This window comes from Trichomycterus rosablanca, chromosome 5 (assembly GCF_030014385.1).
Source record: "Trichomycterus rosablanca isolate fTriRos1 chromosome 5, fTriRos1.hap1, whole genome shotgun sequence".
In the NCBI taxonomy this organism is placed as follows: domain Eukaryota; kingdom Metazoa; phylum Chordata; class Actinopteri; order Siluriformes; family Trichomycteridae; genus Trichomycterus; species Trichomycterus rosablanca.
In genome coordinates, this window is record NC_085992.1 from 9069165 (window position 1) to 9090739 (window position 21575).

A 21575-nucleotide genomic window follows, 5' to 3' on the forward strand; every position below is an offset into this window, starting at 1 on the left:
CAATAAGTTTGATGTGTCACATGACCCTCTTCCCATTGAAAAAACTAAAGTTGGATCCAAAATAACCGACTTCAAAATGGCCACCATGGTCACCACCCATCTTGAAAAGTTTTCCCCCTCCCATATACTAATGTGCCACAAACAGGAAGTTAATATCACCAACCATTCCCATTTTATTTAGGTGTATCCATATAAATGGCCCACCCTGTATAATGGGTTTACTTCTGGTGAACTGCTGGTGGGAGCTTCCTCACCTGGGTCTGCTTCAGTGGGATCTGCATCTACAACTGAATTGGAATCATTCATAGTCGCAATTGACCTCTGCACATTTGAAGTTGGCGAATCAAATATTTGTCCATCGTAAAGACCCCACGTAGGCTATAGGCAGTTTAAACTAGTTTGATATGATATCACAAGGGGTCAGCCTATTAATATTCTTGTCCTATTGCATGTGTTTATTTTTTATTCTTCTCAATGAAATTCATTGGAACCCCCCTCTAGACTTATTGAGGCACTCTAGTGAGCTGCGCTCTCCTGGTTGAGAAACACTCATTATTATTATTATTATATATAAAAGCTTCCACCTGGAGCGAAGTAGCGCTTACGATTGTCAGGTGATTGTCAATCAAGAAAACTTACACATCAAACATCTGTGCCTCTGTGCCCCTCTACTGGCAGAAATGGAAATGCAGAAGGACACATTTTTTCTCCCTTTTTCTCCCAGTTTAGCTTAACCAATTAGCCTCTGTTGGAGACCCCGATCACGTCTCCCCCTGGTTGAGAACCACTGGTGTAGAAGATACTAAGCTTAATCACTCTGGAAGCTGCAAATGACAAAAGGAATGACTAGGAGTCATAGATTAAGAAGTAGGAGTAAGAAGCTGAGCTGGAAGCAAGGATAGGATGGGCAGATACCAGGCCACCTTTGCCAACAGGAGAGTGCTACACTTTAGGATTGAAACACTTGAGAAATTCTATCAGCTCCTGGCTAACACTTTTGTCATTAAGTAATGACTGCAGGAGAAGCATCTTGGAATGTAGTCAAATATTGATCCATGCCCAGAAAGAACATCAAGTGCAGCTAGATGGGTAAGTGTAATGGGGTGGGTCGTGTCCCAGTAGTAGTGTAGTGGTTGCAGCATGCAAACCTAAGAAATTTAGTGAACTTGAGTGAACCAGAGTCATTACACAGTTTAAAGAACTTACCCCTTTTTACTTACCCCACCCAGCAGACTAGTGGCCAATTTTGTCTTCTACAGGCACTGCCAATTGTGCCACCTGGACGCCCAAGGACACGACTCTTAACATGGCACACTCACTCAGGAGCTTCCATGTTACAGGCAAGATTTGATTTTTGTTCAGAATCAGGAATGTTAGTGACTAAGCAGCAGAAGCAGATACTTGTAGCAAGAGGCACACATCGCTGTCTTCTTATCTACACTCAATAACATTAAAACAACCACTGAACAAGATCCCCAAGACAGGCAAATGTTTGCTGACATCAGACTGAAAACATTAAACAGATGTTACACTGTCATGGAGTCTGAGCCAAGGAAAAAAAACCTGGAAGGCTCAGAGTATGTCTCTTGAGTTTTTATTATGAAAAAACTGCAATAGCAGCTTCCAGTTAAAGAAACTATAAGCTGCCACTGAAAATCAGTCTTAAGTGTTGAGCAAGTTTAACAAAGGCATAGGAATTGATGAACCCACTTAACATGCAGCATCAGTTCTTGTTAAGGAGTCAGGGGATGGAGAGGTGACATTTACTGATGTTGACCATGCTCTACCCTCTGATGGCCAGTTTACTCTTCCTGTATTAATACAGTGTTGACATTTCTGATAGCAGAGCTGAAGCTTGTGAGTCTCTGTTCTGGGGTCATGTGAAATGCCATAGATGTGATTGCTTAACAAGCTTTAAGACAATATGCTTTAAGAGTCCTGCACTATATACAGCCAAATGTAAGTGGACACCACTTCTAATTATAGGGTTCCGTTATTTATTAGATAGGGACAGTGGTAGCCTACTGGGTAGAGCTTTAAGCTATCAATTGAAAGGTTAAGAGTTCAAATCCAAGCTTTGCCCTGCAGCCACTGTTGGGCCCTTGAGCAACGCCCTTAACACTCTTGGCTCCAGTGGCTGACACTGTGCTCTGACCCCAGCCTCTATACAAGCTGGGATATGCGAAAAAAAGGCATTCTATTCTGTTTTAGCTTTGCTCATTGCTAGTAGAGGTTTACATTAAACTATATCAAATAAATGATTTACTTTCATCTTCGTGGAAAGACCCTTTTGTTTCCGAAAGACCCTTTTCCGTTCCAGCATGACTGTATCATCGTGTACAAAGCAATGTTGTTGGGTAAGAACTTTAGTGGCCTGCACATATTCTTGACGTCAACATAATTAAACTCCTCTTAGATGAACTGGAACAACAATCATGAGTTTCCCAAGAAAAACATTCAGTAGAGAGCTGTTCCACAAAGCCAGCATTTAAAGCTGCTCTAACGGCTGAAGCGCATCAAGGCTTAATGAGGCGCAGAGGTGGTTGTTTCAAAGAATTGACACTGTGAGTCCTCTGCTGGTCCCAGTGGATTGCTGGTGAGCCTGATACTGCAATTCATGTCCTCTACTGCTCTACATGTCAGGTGGACCCACTACACTGAATCCATTACTAGTTATGATGATGACTTGATAATGTATATACAATGTGTGTTACACAATTACTTCAATTGTTTTAACAATCCAGTGCAAGTGTTGTTTTGTTAATTAGTTAATGTAACTAATAGAACAACAAGAAACAGCATGGGTCATAGTACTAGATACATTGCAGAATGTAATTATGGATTTTGGTTTAAATAAAGTCTTACAGGTCAGGACCAGACTAACTGTATGAGCCAACCTGTGCCTCCTGGCAGAGGTCACAAAAAGGGCAGTGATCTAAACCAGGGTTTTTTAAACTCTTTTTCAAGCGACCCACATTTTGTCTTTCACTCATGTAGTCTTTCGCTGCTGGGGATCCGATTGCATTTGAGGAGCGTGTAGGATGATGTAAAAAGCGTCTATGTAGCGAGCTCACTAGGTTTTCAGACAGACCCAATCTCCTTACTGGCACTGCTTCTGGAAATAGATTTCTTATAAAGGCTTTAAGAGTCATCTCCTAGCTAAGACAACTGATATGACCGATATAAAAGTCAGTTTCCTCTTGGTTGAAGGTCAATAGCATTGACCTTAAGTGCAGCAGCAGGCTATTAAAAAGGAGTGGCAAAGTGACCGTGCATGGTGGCACAATGTCAGGGTAAAGCATGAGTGCACGAGGCAGCATGGAGTGGTTTTAGTGGCTTATTATGTAAAAGAAAGCTGAGATTGGTCATACAAGGCTTGTGTATGCTTATCTGAGTTCTTAACCTAACAAGTATATTTTACTTTCATCTTAAAAATTAAAAATCACTTATTGTTAGGAGTTTCTAAAAGTTCTATCCCTTAAAGTAATAGAAAGAACTTAACCAGGAGAAGAACCATTCATTGAATCTCGTACGAGGAAAGCGCCCAGACCAGACACCAAGTCAAAGTATGAATGCCTTCCTCGTATGAGATTCAACGAATGATTCTTCTCCTGGTTAAGTTCTTTCTATTACTTTAAGGGACAGGACTTTGAGTGACTTTGAGAAACTCCTAACAAATGGTGGAGAATGCGGGCATAAGTGTAACTAAGATCTAACACTTATAACAGCTGTCACTGCATCTAGGTTTAAGCTTCACTGGTTTAAAGTAGGTGGTGAATGATGAAGTCTGCAGAACAGAAACACGTCCAGCAGTGTGAAGAGGATGATACAAATTACAATGAGGAGAGTAAAGTCACGGATTACTTCAAATCAGCACGAGAAACATATCTGTTAATGGGATTTCACTTTTTCAGAGATAATGAAGTGTAAAGAGTGTTGTTTAGGTTTGTTTTTTTGTTCAGCACGACATAATAGCAAAATATTTTCTGTGTAGACACCCGCCCAGCTGAAAGCTTTAAAACATCTATTGCAAACCCTAACCTAATCTTAACCCTAACCCTAGATCTTAATGGCGATGGGGTTGAATAACAGACCACTGCACCTTCCAAGCACCTTGGAAACAAATATTGACTTAGAAAATTCGAACTAGGGCACTTAGGTGACTTGATCATAAGCATTTACTTCAATGTATATTGTCTGTTATACAATTACTTAAACAGTTTTTAGAATCCAATATAATGTAGTTTTGTTAATTATTCAATTTAACTAATAGAATGACAAGAAACTATCACTGGTCATAATACTAGACTTGGCCTCTAATAAATACAATCTAATAAAATACATTTGTAGAGTTTTATTATGGATTTTGGTTTAAATGGTGGGTCTAAATAAAATCCCATAGGTCCTTGGTAATCGGTCCAATCAGTAATTGGACTAGATTGGGAGGAAAATAGGAAAACTGAATTAATTCCACCTTAATAAAATTTTGTTTCCACTCATCTGTGATAAAAGCTGTTCAGGGTAAATTAGTGATTGTGACATTATTTGTAAGTAATGTTTACACTAGTTTTTGTTCTGTAAGAGAAAGTACATATTTGGCCATTTGTGGAGTGAAAACTGGTTTTAAATGGCAGAGCATTACTTCCTTTCAGAGCCATTTTCAATCCAACTTAAACCAATGATGCCATGGGATCTGCTATACTCTTACTCTAAACTCTAGTCTACATGTGTTATGACCCCTACTCTCTTTAAAAAAAAAAATAAAGGGCATTGTGTACAATGTTTAGAGTGCAGTAATGTGTAGGTGTTTATTTACTATGCTTTTTACAGTATTTACAGAAGAACACTATCTACAGCTCCACAAAGTTGAATCAGTTCATCTGGACACAAGTTTGTTGTAGTCTCTACAACAAACTTGTGTCCAGATGAACTGATTCAACTTTGTGGATTTGTGTACCTGGATTATTAAGCATGCATCAATACTTATCTACAACTCTTTTAAAACGCCAATATACACACATAAGCTTCAGGGTGAGCACAGGCCAAAACAATCAACAAAACCCCCAACTAACTACAAAGAAAATTCAACTAAACTAAGCATTAAACAAAAACACGATCCTAAGCCTTCCTATGTATTTCACACTACACGACTGATCGGTGATAGGGGGTTTCACACTACACGACCTATCACCAACTGGAATCGCAGGCGAGCTTCTCCGATCTCCCAAACATCACACGAGATGTGACGAAAGGTTTAATGATACCACGTCCTAAAATGCACAAGTAGCGAGCGATCAAAGTTTGTGCACGTAAAAACAAAGAGAAAAAATAAATGAATCTTAGTGGAGTTGGCTTGGGTTGTTGTGTAGTGAGTTGGAGGTTAATAAATATTTTTTCAATGCAACGTTGGTGTTTTGTAGAGAACGATCAGGTCAGAAATACTGTAAAACTTGTGTGTAACACCTGTGTATTATGATATAAACTATATTAAGCGCCTGTACAGCCTTTTACACTCCTCCCCTGCATTTCTTCTCACGCTCTATCTTGCGTTCTCATTGGCTGTTCGACATAGCACTCATTGCCAGTCTGGAAACACCCATTCAGATATCTGACATGGTAGATATCTCGATCCAGTCGCCGAGCGCTCAGCGAGCCGCTCGGATCGAGTTGTTGAGTAGTTCACACTTAGTGATTAAGAGCCGAGTTTTGATCGCCGAGCAAACGCCGAGTTGCTCCCGAGCCAGCAGCCGACCAGTCGCCGAGCGGAAATCAGGGCAAAAATCATGTAGTGTGAACTAGGCATAAGAGGTAACACAGTAATACGGAGTATCAGGAATACATTGTTGAGCCTGTAGTAAAACAGTGCGGTGGCTCTTTAACACAAATTGTCTTTTTTATTTTATTTGACAGTGCTACAGAAAGTGGACTCTGCATGGTTCCATATTTACAAGATTTACACTTACTGTATACTAAAACACCATATTAGTTTAGTAGATTTCTATTTGGATTGAATTTATTATCTGAACTGTGTTTGTTTATTACTATTTTAACATCACGTTTTACACTTTGGTTACATTTATGACAGGACAAGTCAAGTCAAATTGATTTATATAGCGCTTTTTACAAAGGACATTGTCTCAAAGCAACTTTACAGAATCCAGGACCAACAGACAAAAAACCCCTATTGAGCAAGCCGAGGGAGACAGTGACAAGGAAAAACTCCCTTAAAATTACAGGAAGAAACCTTGAGAGGAACCAGACTCAGCAGGGACCCCCATCCTCCTTGGGTGGTCTGGAGGATACTTTAAATAAATAGAATTTACACATCATACAAACACAAAATCCCATCTAGTAGAAGCAGTATTGTTGGCACAGCAGTCTCGACTTGCAGTCTTTAACCTTGAGAGGGGACAAGTAGTTACAGATGATAGAGATGACTTTTTAGTTCAAGTTCAATGCCAAACACAGTCACTGGCAACTTTATATTTCCAATTCACTTAAATTACATGTCTGTAAACTGTGTGAGAAAATCTGAGCTCCTGGAGGGGAGAAAAGAGGATCAGGACTGTTCCACTAGGGAATCAAACTCAGAACCTTCCTGCTGTGAAGCAATAGGGCTAACCCACTGTACCGCTCTGGTTTGAACTGCCATAACACTTTACAGTTCTGATGGTTGAGGAAGAAAAATACTGGATTATAATCATTAACATCCACAGAGCCATGCAGATATTTTTCCACTGCATCCTCTGTACACAGATCTGTCTTCTCTCTTCTTCAGGAGCTAAAACTCGGAAGAAATTTGATTCTCGAGGCAAATTATGTATTTGCTTTCGTTTCACTGCGCTAATGTTCCTAGCGGTCTCCATTACTCAGCGCTTTATGGTGAAACCCATTAGCACCCTCTTGAAAACGATGCTTACACTCTTACATACTTTGGCTTTAACCCAGTCGGATCCGTGCCAGTAACCACTGCAGCCTTATCCACTTTACTCTGCCTCGCTCGGCTTTATTACACTGGTGCTCACTCAGCACTATCAGCTGCTGTGTTAGTGCAGGTATGCAGTTAGATATTCGACAAACTGAATCTGAATTTCACTACCAGGTGAAATTACAGGAGGATGGCAGATATTGTAGGTTTGCACTGTGAGGCAGTCCTAATGTAACCAAGCATCTTAAGAGTGTATTAACTAAGAAATAAACTGTACAAAGACAAACTATCTGAAGTAAAATACTTTACTGGCTTGTTCTTTTGAGGAGCAGCACAGACTACAGAAAGATGATCACGTGTAGAGAAGCACACTTTTCCATTGATTGAAGGGTCAAAATGCACTCAATATGTAAACACATACAGTGTATCACAAAAGTGAGTACACCCCTCACATTTCTGCAGATATTTAAGTATATCTTTTCATGGGACAACACTGACAAAATGACACTTTGACACAATGAAAAGTAGTCTGTGTGCAGCTTATATAACAGTGTAAATTTATTCTTCCCTCAAAATAACTCAATATACAGCCATTAATGTCTAAACCACCGGCAACAAAAGTGAGTACACCCCTTAGTGAAAGTTCCTGAAGTGTCAATATTTTGTGTGGCCACCATTATTTCCCAGAACTGCCTTAACTCTCCTGGGCATGGAGTTTACCAGAGCTTCACAGGTTGCCACTGGAATGCTTTTCCACTCCTCCATGACGACATCACGGAGCTGGCGGATATTCGAGACTTTGCACTCCTCCACCTTCCGCTTGAGGATGCCCCAAAGATGTTCTATTGGGTTTAGGTCTGGAGACATGCTTGGCCAGTCCATCACCTTTACCCTCAGCCTCTTCAATAAAGCAGTGGTCGTCTTAGAGGTGTGTTTGGGGTCATTATCATGCTGGAACACTGCCCTGCGACCCAGTTTCCGGAGGGAGGGGATCATGCTCTGCTTCAGTATTTCACAGTACATATTGGAGTTCATGTGTCCCTCAATGAAATGTAACTCCCCAACACCTGCTGCACCCATGCAGCCCCAGACCATGGCATTCCCACCACCATGCTTGACTGTAGGCATGACACACTTATCTTTGTACTCCTCACCTGATTGCCGCCACACATGCTTGAGACCATCTGAACCAAACAAATTAATCTTGGTCTCATCAGACCATAGGACATGGTTCCAGTAATCCATGTCCTTTGTTGACATGTCTTCAGCAAACTGTTTGCGGGCTTTCTTGTGTAGAGACTTCATAAGAGGCTTCCTTCTGGGGTGACAGCCATGCAGACCAATTTGATGTAGTGTGCGGCGTATGGTCTGAGCACTGACAGGCTGACCCCCCACCTTTTCAATCTCTGCAGCAATGCTGACAGCACTCCTGCGCCTATCTTTCAAAGACAGCAGTTGGATGTGACGCTGAGCACGTGCACTCAGCTTCTTTGGACGACAAACGCGAGGTCTGTTTTGAGTGGACCCTGCTCTTTTAAAACGCTGGATGATCTTGGCCACTGTGCTGCAGCTCAGTTTCAGGGTGTTGGCAATCTTCTTGTAGCCTTGGCCATCTTCATGTAGCGCAACAATTCGTCTTTTAAGATCCTCAGAGAGTTCTTTGCCATGAGGTGCCATGTTGGAACTTTCAGTGACCAGTATGAGAGAGTGTGAGAGCAGTACTACTAAATTGAACACACCTGCTCCCTATGCACACCTGAGACCTAGTAACACTAACAAATCACATGACATTTTGGAGGGAAAATGACAAGCAGTGCTCAATTTGGACATTTAGGGGTGTAGTCTCTTAGGGGTGTACTCACTTTTGTTGCCGGTGGTTTAGACATTAATGGCTGTATATTGAGTTATTTTGAGAGAAGAATAAATTTACACTGTTATATAAGCTGCACACAGACTACTTTTCATTGTGTCAAAGTGTCATTTTGTCAGTGTTGTCCCATGAAAATATATACTTAAATATCTGCAGAAATGTGAGGGGTGTACTCACTTTTGTGATACACTGTACATCAAACATTGTCAGCACACTACACCACAGAAAAGTCTGTTACACTAGCAATCCTACGGCAATTCAGTTAGCAATCGGTTAGTCTAAATGCCCAAGATGTCGAAGTCTAAAGCAGCTAACAACACGACTCGACACGACAAGGTCCATGAAATTAAGCACATTTCCCCGTACATTTAGAAGGGCCCTTATAATATCCCTAAAATATGAACATACACTATATGGACAAAAGTATTAGGACACCCCTTTTAATTTTGAATTCACATGTTTAACCAAAACAATTGGTAACAGGTGTAATAAATCAATTATTTAAAGGAAGTCATGTGCTTCTAACTTTGCAGCAAGAGTTTAGGGAAGGCCCTTTGCACAAAGCAAGCTGTATAAAGCTTGGTTTGAAGAACCTCCAGTGCCTGGCACTGAGCCCCACGGAACAGCTTCAAAATGAACTGGAACATCAACTGACTAATATCAGTGCCCAGCCATCCAAATGCAGTTTTGACTGAATGGGCATAAATTCCCACAGACATAATTCAAAGTCTAGTGACAAGCCTTCTCAGAAGAGTGGCTGTTGTTATAGCTGAAAAGATACAATTATTACATATAATTATTAATGAGATGTCCGGCACGGTGGCTTGGTGGGTAGCACTGTCGTCTCACAGCAAGAAGGTCATGGGTTCCCCAGGCAGGGCGGTCAGGGTCCTTTCTGTGCGAAATTTGCATGTTCTTCCTGTGTTTGCATGGGTTTCCTTCAAGAGCTCACAGTCCAAAAACATGCAGTCAGGTTAATTGGAGACACTGAATTGCCCTATAGGTGAATGGGTGTTACTGTGTGCCTTGCGCCCATTAAAAAGCTGGGATAGGCTTCAGCACTTTGTGAGGAAGTTTGGGGAAGTCTCCCTTTCCCCCAAATGTCTGTCCTGTACACAAACAAGGTCCATAAATGAATTCAGTTTGGTAGAACTTTAGAGGACTTTGGGGTAAATTAGAACATCAGTTGTGAACCAGGTCTTCTTGTCCAACTACAGTCCCTGACTTTACAAGTCCTGTTTGACTGAATGAGCACAATTCTCATCTGACACCCTTCAAAAAAGACGGGGATGTGACTCCATATTAACTCTCAAGGTTTTGTAATTAATATTTTCAAAACGCTATGAACTAGTTTTTGACCTTGAATAGAAGCGGGAATCACACCAGGACTGCCAGTATTGGCTTGTTGATCAAGACAACCTTGATTTCTCCAGACATCCTTCAGCCTGTACTTGAACCCCAGATATTTTCAAGCTATTTATGCGAAGAACAACAGTTTCCTCTTTGAGAATCACCAAAGCGTATAAAGTGTCTCAAATTACAGAATATTTCAGCTTGAGAATACAGACAAGTTCTTGAGCTATCACAGTCGAGTAATTTGATGTAAGTACGACTGTTTACAACCCATCTGCCTTCCAAACGGCTCACTGAATTGTAAACGTGGTATATACTGTAGCCTGTGTGAAATAGGAAGCTTAGACTCTCTTGAGTTTAAATGAGGGGAGTATCAAGCAGAACATGGTTTTAATAAGCACACTGCAAAATGATTGTACATGTTTAAATGTAATTATAGTACTAGTAGTAATAGTGTGGTTTGAATTACAGGGGGATTGAGGGGTCTGATGCTCTTAATTAATACTTGGACCCTCTAAAAAAGGTAAAAACAACAGTTCTTTAGGGGTTGTTAGTACATTAAACTGTAACTTTAGGCAAAACTTAAAAACTATCTGATGGTAATGTTTATCAGTATGCAGTAGACACAATCTAATTCAGAAACGCAGAAAGTGACCAATAATGTAAGAGAAGGCAGGTAGAGAAGATGAGAAATGGTATGGTCCACTATTTAGGGGTGTCTTTTTATAGGATATACATTCACTGAACATATTATTAGGTACACTTGGCTGTTACATACCTTTACTGATTATTTTCTAAGCTACACCCACTGTAGCTGACCCCGGTGCTGGTATGAGTGGATAAGACACAGCAATACTGATGGAGTTTTTAAACATCTCACTGTCCCTGCTGGACTGAGAATAGTCCAAAAACCAAAAATATATCCAGCCAACATTGCCCCGTGGGCAGCGTCCTGTGACCACTGATGAAGGTCTAGAAGATGACCAACTCAAACAGCAGCAATAGATGAGCGACCGTCTCTGACTTTACATCTACAAGGTGAACCAACTAGGTAGGAGTGTCTAACAGAGTGGACAGTGAGTGGACACGGTATTTAAAAACTCCAGCACCGCTGCTGTGTCTGATCCACTCATGCCAGCACAACACACACTAACACACCACCACCATGTCATTGTCACTGCAGTGCTGAGAATGATCCACCACCTAAATAATACCTACTCTGTAGTGGGCCTGGGAGAGTCCTAACCATTAAAGAACAGCATGAAAGGGGGCTAACAGACCATGCAGAAAAATAGATGAAGTACAGTCAGTAATTGTAGAACTACAAAGTGCTTCTATATGGTAAGTGGAGCTAATAAAATGGACAGTGAGTGTAGAAACAAGGAGGTGGTTTTAATGTTATGACTGATCAGTGTATATAGGGTTCAAGCCATATTCTTCATGCATTGAAGAATATGTATGCAGTACTATAGTGATAGACTTACTAAAGGATAGTCACACATATCTCTATATATACACACACAGCACATTTTAAAAATACAGTGGCAACAATGAAGTCCATACTATAACATAATGTAGTCAGGATTATTTGGGTGAATTAATTACTAGTCATGCATAATAATTACTCAACACATTACTCATAATGAAATGCAATTTCAGAGGCTGTTTAAGGTCCATTATATGCGGTAGGTGTATTTTCCTGCATTATACATGAGCATAAGATGCATTAATGCAGCAAGCCATCGAAGAGTGAAGGTTTGAGGAATATATAACGTGTAGTTTTCCTGCCCTAGAGGAAGAAAGTCATGTTGACAGACAAAGAAAAAGGTCAAATCGATGAGTACTCTCCAGCATTTGTTCTCCACTTCTCTTGACATTGGAGGTTTGGGATGTGAAGCGGTGATTTATGGAGAATGACGGCTAAAAGCAGTGATCTCAGAGATGAAAGAGAATATACATGCTGAATCATAATGTAATCTGCTTTGTTGTCAGGCTTCTCATCTTTGATACAGGTTTTTTAGTTTGGTCTGCTGAATAACCAATTAAATTCGGTTCTGGGCCACATACACCAGTGGTGCATAGATAAAGCCAGACAAACAAGAATACGACAATAGAAAATCATTGTAGGTGTTTGTGAAAAGCAGAAGGAACACAAAGGTGGGAGAAGTGTGCACTTAAGATAACATTGATTGTAATTCAGTGGAATTTGCAGGTGTGATGTAAAGTTTGGACCCACAGGGATAGTTGGAACATTTTAGCAGCATGTCTGTGTCAGTCCTCAGTCTGCAAAACAAATGGTGCAATAAAGATAAATTTATCTTTTACAAAGCTGGCTAAAATTTAGCCTGGATTGCCAATTTGGTAAAATTGGGTAAAATGGTTGATGTCATATCAGAAAACATCTGAATTAGAGGCGCTCTGTTCGAATCTCGGCTCTGCTCAGTATGCAGTATGCTTTTGACTAACCGATTGGTAAATGAATTGCCGTAGGATTGCTAGGATGTCTGATAGTGCAAATTAACCAAAAATTAAAAATGTTAAATCACCTAGGAGAAGGTCCTGAGTCCGATTCCCAGGTGGAGCAGTCCGGGTCCTTTCTGTGTAAAGTTTGCATGTTCTTCCCGTGTTCGTGTGGGTTTCCTCCGGGAACTCCGGTTTTGTCCCACAGTCCAAAGACATGCAGTCAGGTTAATTGGAGATACAAAATTGTTCATGACTGTGTTTGATAAATCAAAAAAAAAACTTGAACTGATGAATCTTGTGTAACCAGTATTTACTTTTTCTGTCATGAATGTAACCCAAGTGTGTAAAACATGACGTTAAAATCCTAATAAATAAATAAAACGCCTGGGAATTAAACCCAGAACCTTTTTGCTGTGAGGCGACAGTGCTACCTACTAAGCCACCATGCCACCCACATATGGATTATATTAACAATAATACGATTTTACATATGGGTTTATAGCAAAGAGTGACCAGGGTTATTAGTATTTTTTAACAATGGGTAATGATTATACACCAGATATCACTAATGAACCGTTTTCATGTATTAATATGATTTAATTAATGACTTTCTTTCTCTTTCTCTGTTTTCAGTGAATTTTGATCACTTCCAGATTCTCAGAGCTATTGGGAAGGGCAGCTTTGGGAAGGTAAGCATGTACATTCTTCTTATTTTTACTTTTTATGTTAAAATCCACTTATTAAACATTCTAATAAGATTTTCCTTTAAATAAAACATACTATTAAAAAAGCCTACATTTACCCCAAGCTATTTTGGGATTTTTCAGTGGTTAGGCTGTATCTGCTGGTATCTAGGACATAAGCTATTGGAAAAGAATAGAACATTAAAATAGACTTGTCAAGAAAAGGCACAAACTAGCATTTATTGGTGGCACTAGTGGGTGTACAATGCTTACTGTGAGAAGGATGTGGGAAGAATAGAACAGAACACACTGGAAGGTTGTGGTAGGAGAGTGTGTTTTTTTTACCCTGTTCATATAATTAGTTCACTTCAGTTGATGCATGTACTTAGTATGTATGAGAAATAGACATCTTGTATAAAGAACTGTCCATACCGGACCTAATGTGCCATTCTCTATTGCCAATTGCATAAGAGAACTCTTAGACGTAAGAGGAACTGGTTGATGGTGATACTATGACGGCATTTTCCACCAGTGTAAACAATAGCAGTAGCAACAAAAGGGACTGTGGTAGTCTACTGCAGGGTTTTTCTAAACTTTGGGTCGACACCCTTAATTTGGTCCTGAGCCGAAAAAAATGGGTCACAGAGAAAATAATAATTAAATAAGCTTTATGTGGAGGCTTTATGTTACATCTTGTAAACCACAGTGGGACCAGATTGTACAAAGAGAGTACTGTGGGCAAAATGTGGGTCGCTTGAACAAACTACAGAGAGATGATCAAGTGTGTAGAGAAGCACACTTTTTCTTTGATTATGAAATCCTCCAAGGGACAAAATACACTCAATTCGTAAACACACATCAAACATTGTTAGCACACTACACCACAAAAAAGTCTGTTACACTAGTAATCCTATGGCAATTCAGTTAGCAATCGCTTAGTCCAAAAGCAAGTGTAAAGCAGCTAAAAACACAACTCGGGTAACTGAGTTTGGAAAACTCACAACCGATTATGTGGACGTGTAGGGGGAGTATTTTCGAATTTGAGACGGAGCTGTTTTAGGTTTAGGTTTACGTTTAAACTATTAAGGTAGGCTGTGCTTTTTTTCTATTTTATTTATGCATTTTCTTCCATTTTTCTCCCGATTTAGCGTAGTCAATTTGTCTTCCGCTGCTTGGGAACCCAGACTGCATTCGAGGAAGGTATATTTCCTGCTCACGTCTTCTCCAACCCGTGCACAGTCCTTAGTAGACCCTTTCTTTTTCACCCATGCACTCTGCATAGGCGCCTTTATCTGCTAATCAGGGTTCTTGCACAGCGTTAGAAGACCCCACCCACATAGTCCGTTCATCCCGCCCTAGCAGACACTTAGACACTTAGCCAATTAGAGTCTGCTGCAGGCACTGCCAATTATGCCCTCTAGATGGCGCCCAGCCGACCGGTGACAACGGCAAGTTTCGAACCGAGGGGTTTAGAATCTCGGCGCTATTGTGCTAGTGGAATATCTGGGCTTCATAGGCTGTGCTGTGGATTGTAGCTTCCATTTATTCTATCATTCAGTTTATGAGTGTTCTTTAATGACTGGCATGAAATGTGGCACTTTTCTTTAAAAGTCCATACAGTAAAAAAGAGGCATAAGTTGCCACTTTAACTCACTAGCTCTAAGTACAGTCCTTACTCGACAAGTCTGTTTCTTCTTTTTAATATGACTTAAGTCTCATTAGCATTATTTATAGTATTTTTTTTTTTTTTAACTACCCGGCTGGTGGAATACAGCGTTTCCCATTTCCCACCATGCTGTCACTGTTAGAGTAGTGAGCCAGCATAGGGCCGATGATAATTTGGGACAGACCCGGTCTGACTCAGTGTTCCTTTTATGTCATTTGCACATAGAGCGTGAGTCTGAGATTTGTACTCTTGATAGGATGTCATTATGGCTCAGCTCTCAGGGAATTTTACTGTCTAATTACCTCTGTGTTCTCATTATCAGAACGAGATGGCTTGCTTAAGTAGGCCTTATGTAATTAAATTTGGACTTTCGATTAATCCGAAGCATAGTAGTTAATTAATTTTACAGCAGTGTTTTTGCTTCTTTTATTTTTGCCGGCTGAGTGATTTTGTGCTTTTGTCTTGGTGGACGTCGTGGAGTTATGTTGCACACGAAGCCTCAGCCTTAATAATGACAGACTGAGCTGTTGGGTTGTAAATATAATATTGTAATTTTGTCTCAGAGAGGAGATAAACATGCCGCAGCTCTTTGTCATGTAAATAATGGACAGTGTTGCAAATGCACATTGCAGAAATAGTTTTTATTCTGTGTTGATTTGTTTTCATCAGGAAAAGAATAGAAATAGAATAGAATGCCTTTATTTGTCATATACACTGATCAACCATAACATTAAAACCACCTCCTTGTTTCTACACTTACTGTCCAGTTTATTAGCTCACTTACCATATAGAAGCACTTTGTAGTTCTATGATTACTGACTGTAGCCCCCTTGCATGCTGTTCCTCAATGGTCAGGACTCCCCCAGGAACACTACAGAGCAGGTATTATTTGGGTGGTGGATCATTCTCAGCACTGCAGTGACACTGACATGGTGGTGGTGTGTTAGTGTGTGTTGTGCTGGTATGAGTGGATAAGACACACTGCGAGACAACAGTGCTACCCACCAAGCCATCATGATACTATGGGGGGGGGGGGGGGGGGGGGGGTCGGCACATCAACATATGTAGTTAGACTCCTGGTTCAATCCTACTATCATTTAAATGTCTGTGAGAAGTTTTGCATATTCCCACCATGTCTGTCTGGTGTGCCAGTTCCCACACCAGAGCTCTCGGAGGAAACCCACGCAGACACAGGGAGAACATGCAAACTCCACACAGAAAGGACCCAGACAGGTGGAGATTTCAGCATTGATGAAATGTGGCGTGTTAGACCCTAGTGCACTTACACTCAAATTGTGTCGATCGGACGATTCGTTGTGTCACATAGTGGCTCGGTGGGTAGCACTGTCACCTCACAGCAAGAAGGTCCTAGGTTTGATTCCCAGGTTGAACGGTCTGGGTCCTTTCTGTGTGGAGTTTGCATGTTCTCCCCGTGTCTGTATAGGTTCCGTCCGGGAGCTACTGTGTCCTCTAGCAGTACAAAGATTTACAGTCAGGTTAATTGGAGATATAAAAGTGTCTTAGGTATAGATTTGTGTGTGTGTAAGTGTGTGTGTTTGCCCTGTGATAGACTGGCGACTTGTCCAGGGTTTTTTTCACCTTTCGCTCAGTGAATTCTACCCACCAAGACCCTAAATATGATAAAGTGGTGGTAAAACAGACAGTGAATGAATGAATGGCATTCTATAGCACTATGTGTGAAAGCTCTACTGTTATAGCATAATCACATCAAAAAGTGAGGTCCATTTCATACAGAAGTATTATCTTTTAGGTTTATTATTTCTCATTCACTGAAGCAGATCTAAGCTCGTACTTTGCCTAAATTAACATTCTTTACTGATAGTCTATGGTAATATTTGAAGCATGGTGGTATTCTACTTTAACTACTTTCCTACAGTGATGAATGTTCAACTCCAGGGATTGCAGTAATTTAATTATTGCAATTGTGCCTCTGTGTTATCAATGAATTTTTCATTTCCTTACCACCTCCTTGCCCACCTCTTTTTTTAAACTTCCATTACTTTCCATTATGCCTGCCATCCCTCTGATTCCTCACTCCATCATGTAAAACTGTTTATAAAACAAATGAGCCTTTTGAATGGCACATCAGCATGCGTAATGGAATACATTACCATTTGAAAGTGTGTTAATTTACTCCATTCCAGCTTCTTTGTGTTTGCTCTGGGCTGCAATTTTGTACTTGCTCTCTATGTGACAGAAACTGGTCATGAAAAGCAGGCAAAATGGTTCTGCGTCCTGCATGACCTCCTTTTATCCTCCGACCCTGCTGTAGCTCTAGTGAGAAATGCACACAGAACGAGAAAGAAAGGGAAATAAGAGAAAAAGAACAGTCAGTCGTCCTAAAACTGTTCAACGTTTAAAGATGATTAAGGGGCGCTTAGGTGGTGCAGTAGTAAAACACGCTAGCACACCAGAGCTGGCATCTTGAACTGAGTTTGAATCTCGGCTCTGCTACCGGCAGGCAGGGCACCTACACAGACGATCGGCTCGTCTGTCGGGTTGGATGCTGGAGAAGATTCCTCATAACTGATGCAATTACGACCTCTGCTGCCTGATGGATGGCACCTGCACAGAGACAAGGCATAATAGAGATCGGAGCGTGACTCCTCGTACGCAAGACTGAGCCCCATATGAACTCGTCTTGTGAAGGTGAAAAGATGCAGTCGGCTACTGCAGGGTTTTTCAAACCCTGTGTTAAAGAAAAGGGTCACAGACAAAATAATAATAAAATAAAAAATTTTTAACAGGCTTATAAATACGCAGTGAATTTGTACGCGAACATCCCCCTGTGGAGGCTTTATGCTACATCTTGTAAACCACAGTGGGACCAGATTGTTCAGAGCAGAGAGAGTAAGGTGCATTGCTTGTGTTGCGTGGAACGTGTAAAAAAGTCACTTAAAAACAAGTTGTCGGAGGTGGCATGTGTTGGTCACGGCTCTCTACGATCAGGGGTGGAGGTCAGTAGCAGTACAGAGGAAGTGAAATGCAATCAGGTAATTGGATACAACTAGATTTGGGGGGGAAATTGGGGGGAAGTGCTAAAAAACCTAATAAAGGTGATTAAAGTCAAATAACAAGAAAGTCATTACAGTGGTACCTTGAAACTTGACGTCAATTGGTTCTGGGACTGGCGTTGAGTTTCAAGGTATTTTTTTCCATAAGGATGTATGGGAAACCTGTTAATGCATTCCATGGTCCCGCGGAACTGCATATATTTTAGGCTAATATAGAATAATGAGGTTATTTTTGACACGTATACACTGACAATAACACAAGTATGTATTATATACATATAAAAACACTGAAATACATTTAAAACCGTTAAATACAATAAAACCTGCACTTTACCTTTACTTCTTTATTGTTTCCTTATGCTTCTTAATCATGGAGATGCTTGATCTTGGAATACCGTATTCCGTTCAGTAAAGGGGCATTCACACGAGAAGCACTGGCTGTGGTGTTATTTCGTATGGAGTGTAGTGGTGAACAAAGCTTAATGTGACTTATTGTACTAAAACAATGAACCAGGAATTTCATCAGTGGAGAGAACTTATGAGCAGTTATAATTAAGAGAGGTTTAGTGTTCCTGTATCGTTCTTTTAATTCATTAAGGCACATTAAGCTTTATTTTAATGATAAGCGTTTTAGACTCTCTTGGAAAAGCTGATTTTCACAATTTCTCAGCACCTCGAGCTGTAACACAAGTTTAAAAGTGAAACAGTGATGAAAATCCAGATAAACACGGATACATGTGGAGCTTTCAGACTGGATTTGACGGTTATTCCACACAAATGCAGATCCGTCTCATATTCGCACTTTGATGACGTTTTACCGTTTAAGCCGAGCACTGAACAAAGCGGCAGTCGCACACATGTCGAGTTTAAGGGTACAAATTTCGATGAAGGGCATTGAGTATAAGGGACGTTGAGTTACAAGGCAACACTGTATTTACAAATTTATTTGGAGATTATTTACATTAATGACTATATTTTGCCCCATATTTTCAATTCTTATCAAACACATTCATAAAATGCCTTGTTCTTGGAAGAACGAGGTAGCCGTAGTGACATGGGCACAGCGGGTGAGTCAGCAGGAGGTACACATGGTGGTGGTGCGGGCAGTTCACAGCCGAACCAGAGCGCTGTGACTCAGACAGCAGTGGTGATTATGTGGCGCGGGGCAGACCGTGAAAACACTGTAACACAATAGTACTATTAATCTCACATTCAAGGCTGGATGTCATCCCCACTCCACCATTTGTACACGAGTGTTCAGAGAGGATGCAGAAGGGCTGCATAATTCATCATGTCCTTGTTAAGAAAGGTCTGCTGGGCCAGAAGAGGAGGAATGTAGGCATGTGTTGAAGGACGGCAGATTAGTCTGCTACTCCAGAGGTTTAAACTGCTAGCACATCAATGCAGTGGTGGAATTAGCAAGTCTGAATCTCAGCAGAGACACAGACCCGGCCAGGCGACCACACAGACGCAATTGGCCATGTTTGAAGGAAGGAAAGGTGAACGGGGTCTCTTCACGCTGTGATATGTGATCACGGGGACTGACCCTGGTACCTGCGATGGAGGGTGGGAGAGGTTACATAGAGCTCAGTGTGACTCTCCAGAGACGATACGACTGTCTGTGGGAACCCAACACCCGCAGTGATAAAAAGTGGCCACAGATTGGACAAGTCAGAGGGTGTGTGTGGTGATCCAGCTCTCCTTGATCAGATCGGGGGTTGAGCAAGCAACAATGGATTCAAAATTGGGAATTGGAAATGACTAAATTGTGAGGTAAAGGGGGAAAAATCTGAAAAAATCTGAACTGTTTTGACCTCTGGTGATGCAGCTGAACATCACATTACAATAAAAGCAATTAAAATTGACTGGGGCAGCTCTAGCAGGACAAGATTACCTCTAGAGGTCAAGAGTGGTACTCTATTAACACTTTTCCACCAGCATGGTGCCAATAATGGTGCCAGATCCCTACCAGTTTGTCGCCTTTACATAGCAAAATAACAGACTGTCGGCCAGAAAGGTTGGTGCTGTTCTGGCCCCATAATCTTGCTGGTCTGGAAGCAGCGAACCTGTAATGCAAGCAGCTGATGGATGGGGGAGTTGGGTACTAGCATCACCATGATAATGTTGTTTACCTGCCTTTCTGCCATTTGCAGCTAAAAGCAACATAACCACATAGCCTAATGTGTGTGACCACATATGATATGCATGAAATGCTAGAGCACATAAACAGAAATCACAGAAAGTGCCCACTGAGGTCACACAATTTGACGGTCACAGATGTTGGTGCAACACACTGTGTAATAGCTGTACACAATCATACCAGATAAAGCAACAAGCACTTACCTTTTGATTTGCACATAATCTTTGTTTATGACACTTATGTCACTTTGTGCTGTGCACAGATGCTCAAAGACGTGCAGAAAAGAGCGTGTTTATGTTATTTATAGTCCTCTGATTTCTGTTTTCGGATGATGAAACGCCCACGTCCACATATGTAATCGTTGGGCTCTCAAACCAGTCTAAACGCAGGTTTGTTTGATTGTTTATTGGGTTTTTAATGTCATGTTTTACACTCTTTGGTTACATTCATGACAGGAACGGTAGTTACTGGTTACACAGGATTCATTAATTCACAAGGTTATATCGAACCCAGTCATGGACAATTTAGTATCTCCAATTCACCTCACTTGCATGTCTTTGGACCGTGGGAGGAAACCGGAGCTTCCGGAAGGAAACCCACGCAGACACGGGGAGAACATGCAAACTCCACACAGAAAGGACCTGGACCACCCCACCTGGGGATCAAACCCAGGACCTTCGTCTAAACGCAGGTCTGTTCCTAAAACGTTTGATGGTTAGCAGGAACCAACACCAGCACTTTGTTGGTGGAAAAGACATAAATGACACTGATTTACTGCAGAATGACACCCAATGAGAAGTGTTTACTACTGACTACTGACCATGTGACACCAGGTGAATCCAGCACTGTTCACTCAACACCAATCAGGTAAGAAGACTCTGTATATGAAAGATATGGGAGCCCAGGTAGCACAGAGGGATATTCCCTAAGCACACCAGCTACTGAGATTCTAAACTCTCTAAGTTTGAGTCTTAGCTCTGCTACCGATCAGTTGGCGCCCCCTAGCACACACAATTGGCAGTGCCTGCAGCAGACAAAATTGGCCACTAGTCTGCTGGGTGAGAAAAGACCAGACGAAAAAGAGAGTGGTGTCTTCGACACTGTGTACCCTGGTTAGAAGCCCGAGGTGCCTATAAAAAAATGAAGGATTAGGGAGATCAGTGCATGACTCTCCATGTGCGAGACTGGACTCATGATGGAATCCACTGAAGTATGGGTGGACTGCACACATGTCAGAGGGAGCATGTATCAAGCAAATATACCCTCCTCAGATGTGATCTGGGTCCCCAGCAGAGGAAAACGAATTGGCTATGCTAAATTGGGAGAAAATGCATAAATGAGGTACTATCCATATGTGGTACTATCCATTGCATGCACTTAGGGCATGTATGCCCCCTTTGCATTTTCTCCTTTGTTTAATGCCCCAATCGCGTGGCA

General features: G+C 41.2%; 1 protein-coding gene across 1 annotated transcript in view; it reads left to right on the top strand.

The window, feature by feature from the left end:
- Nucleotides 1-21575, top strand: part of LOC134314264 (serine/threonine-protein kinase 32C-like) — a 151318-nt gene that overhangs the window by 42083 nt on the left and 87660 nt on the right. Inside the window, exon 2 of the mRNA XM_062994823.1 lies at nt 13248-13303. Coding sequence (XP_062850893.1) covers nt 13248-13303 — 56 coding nt within the window. The remainder of the gene's footprint in view (nt 1-13247; nt 13304-21575) is intronic.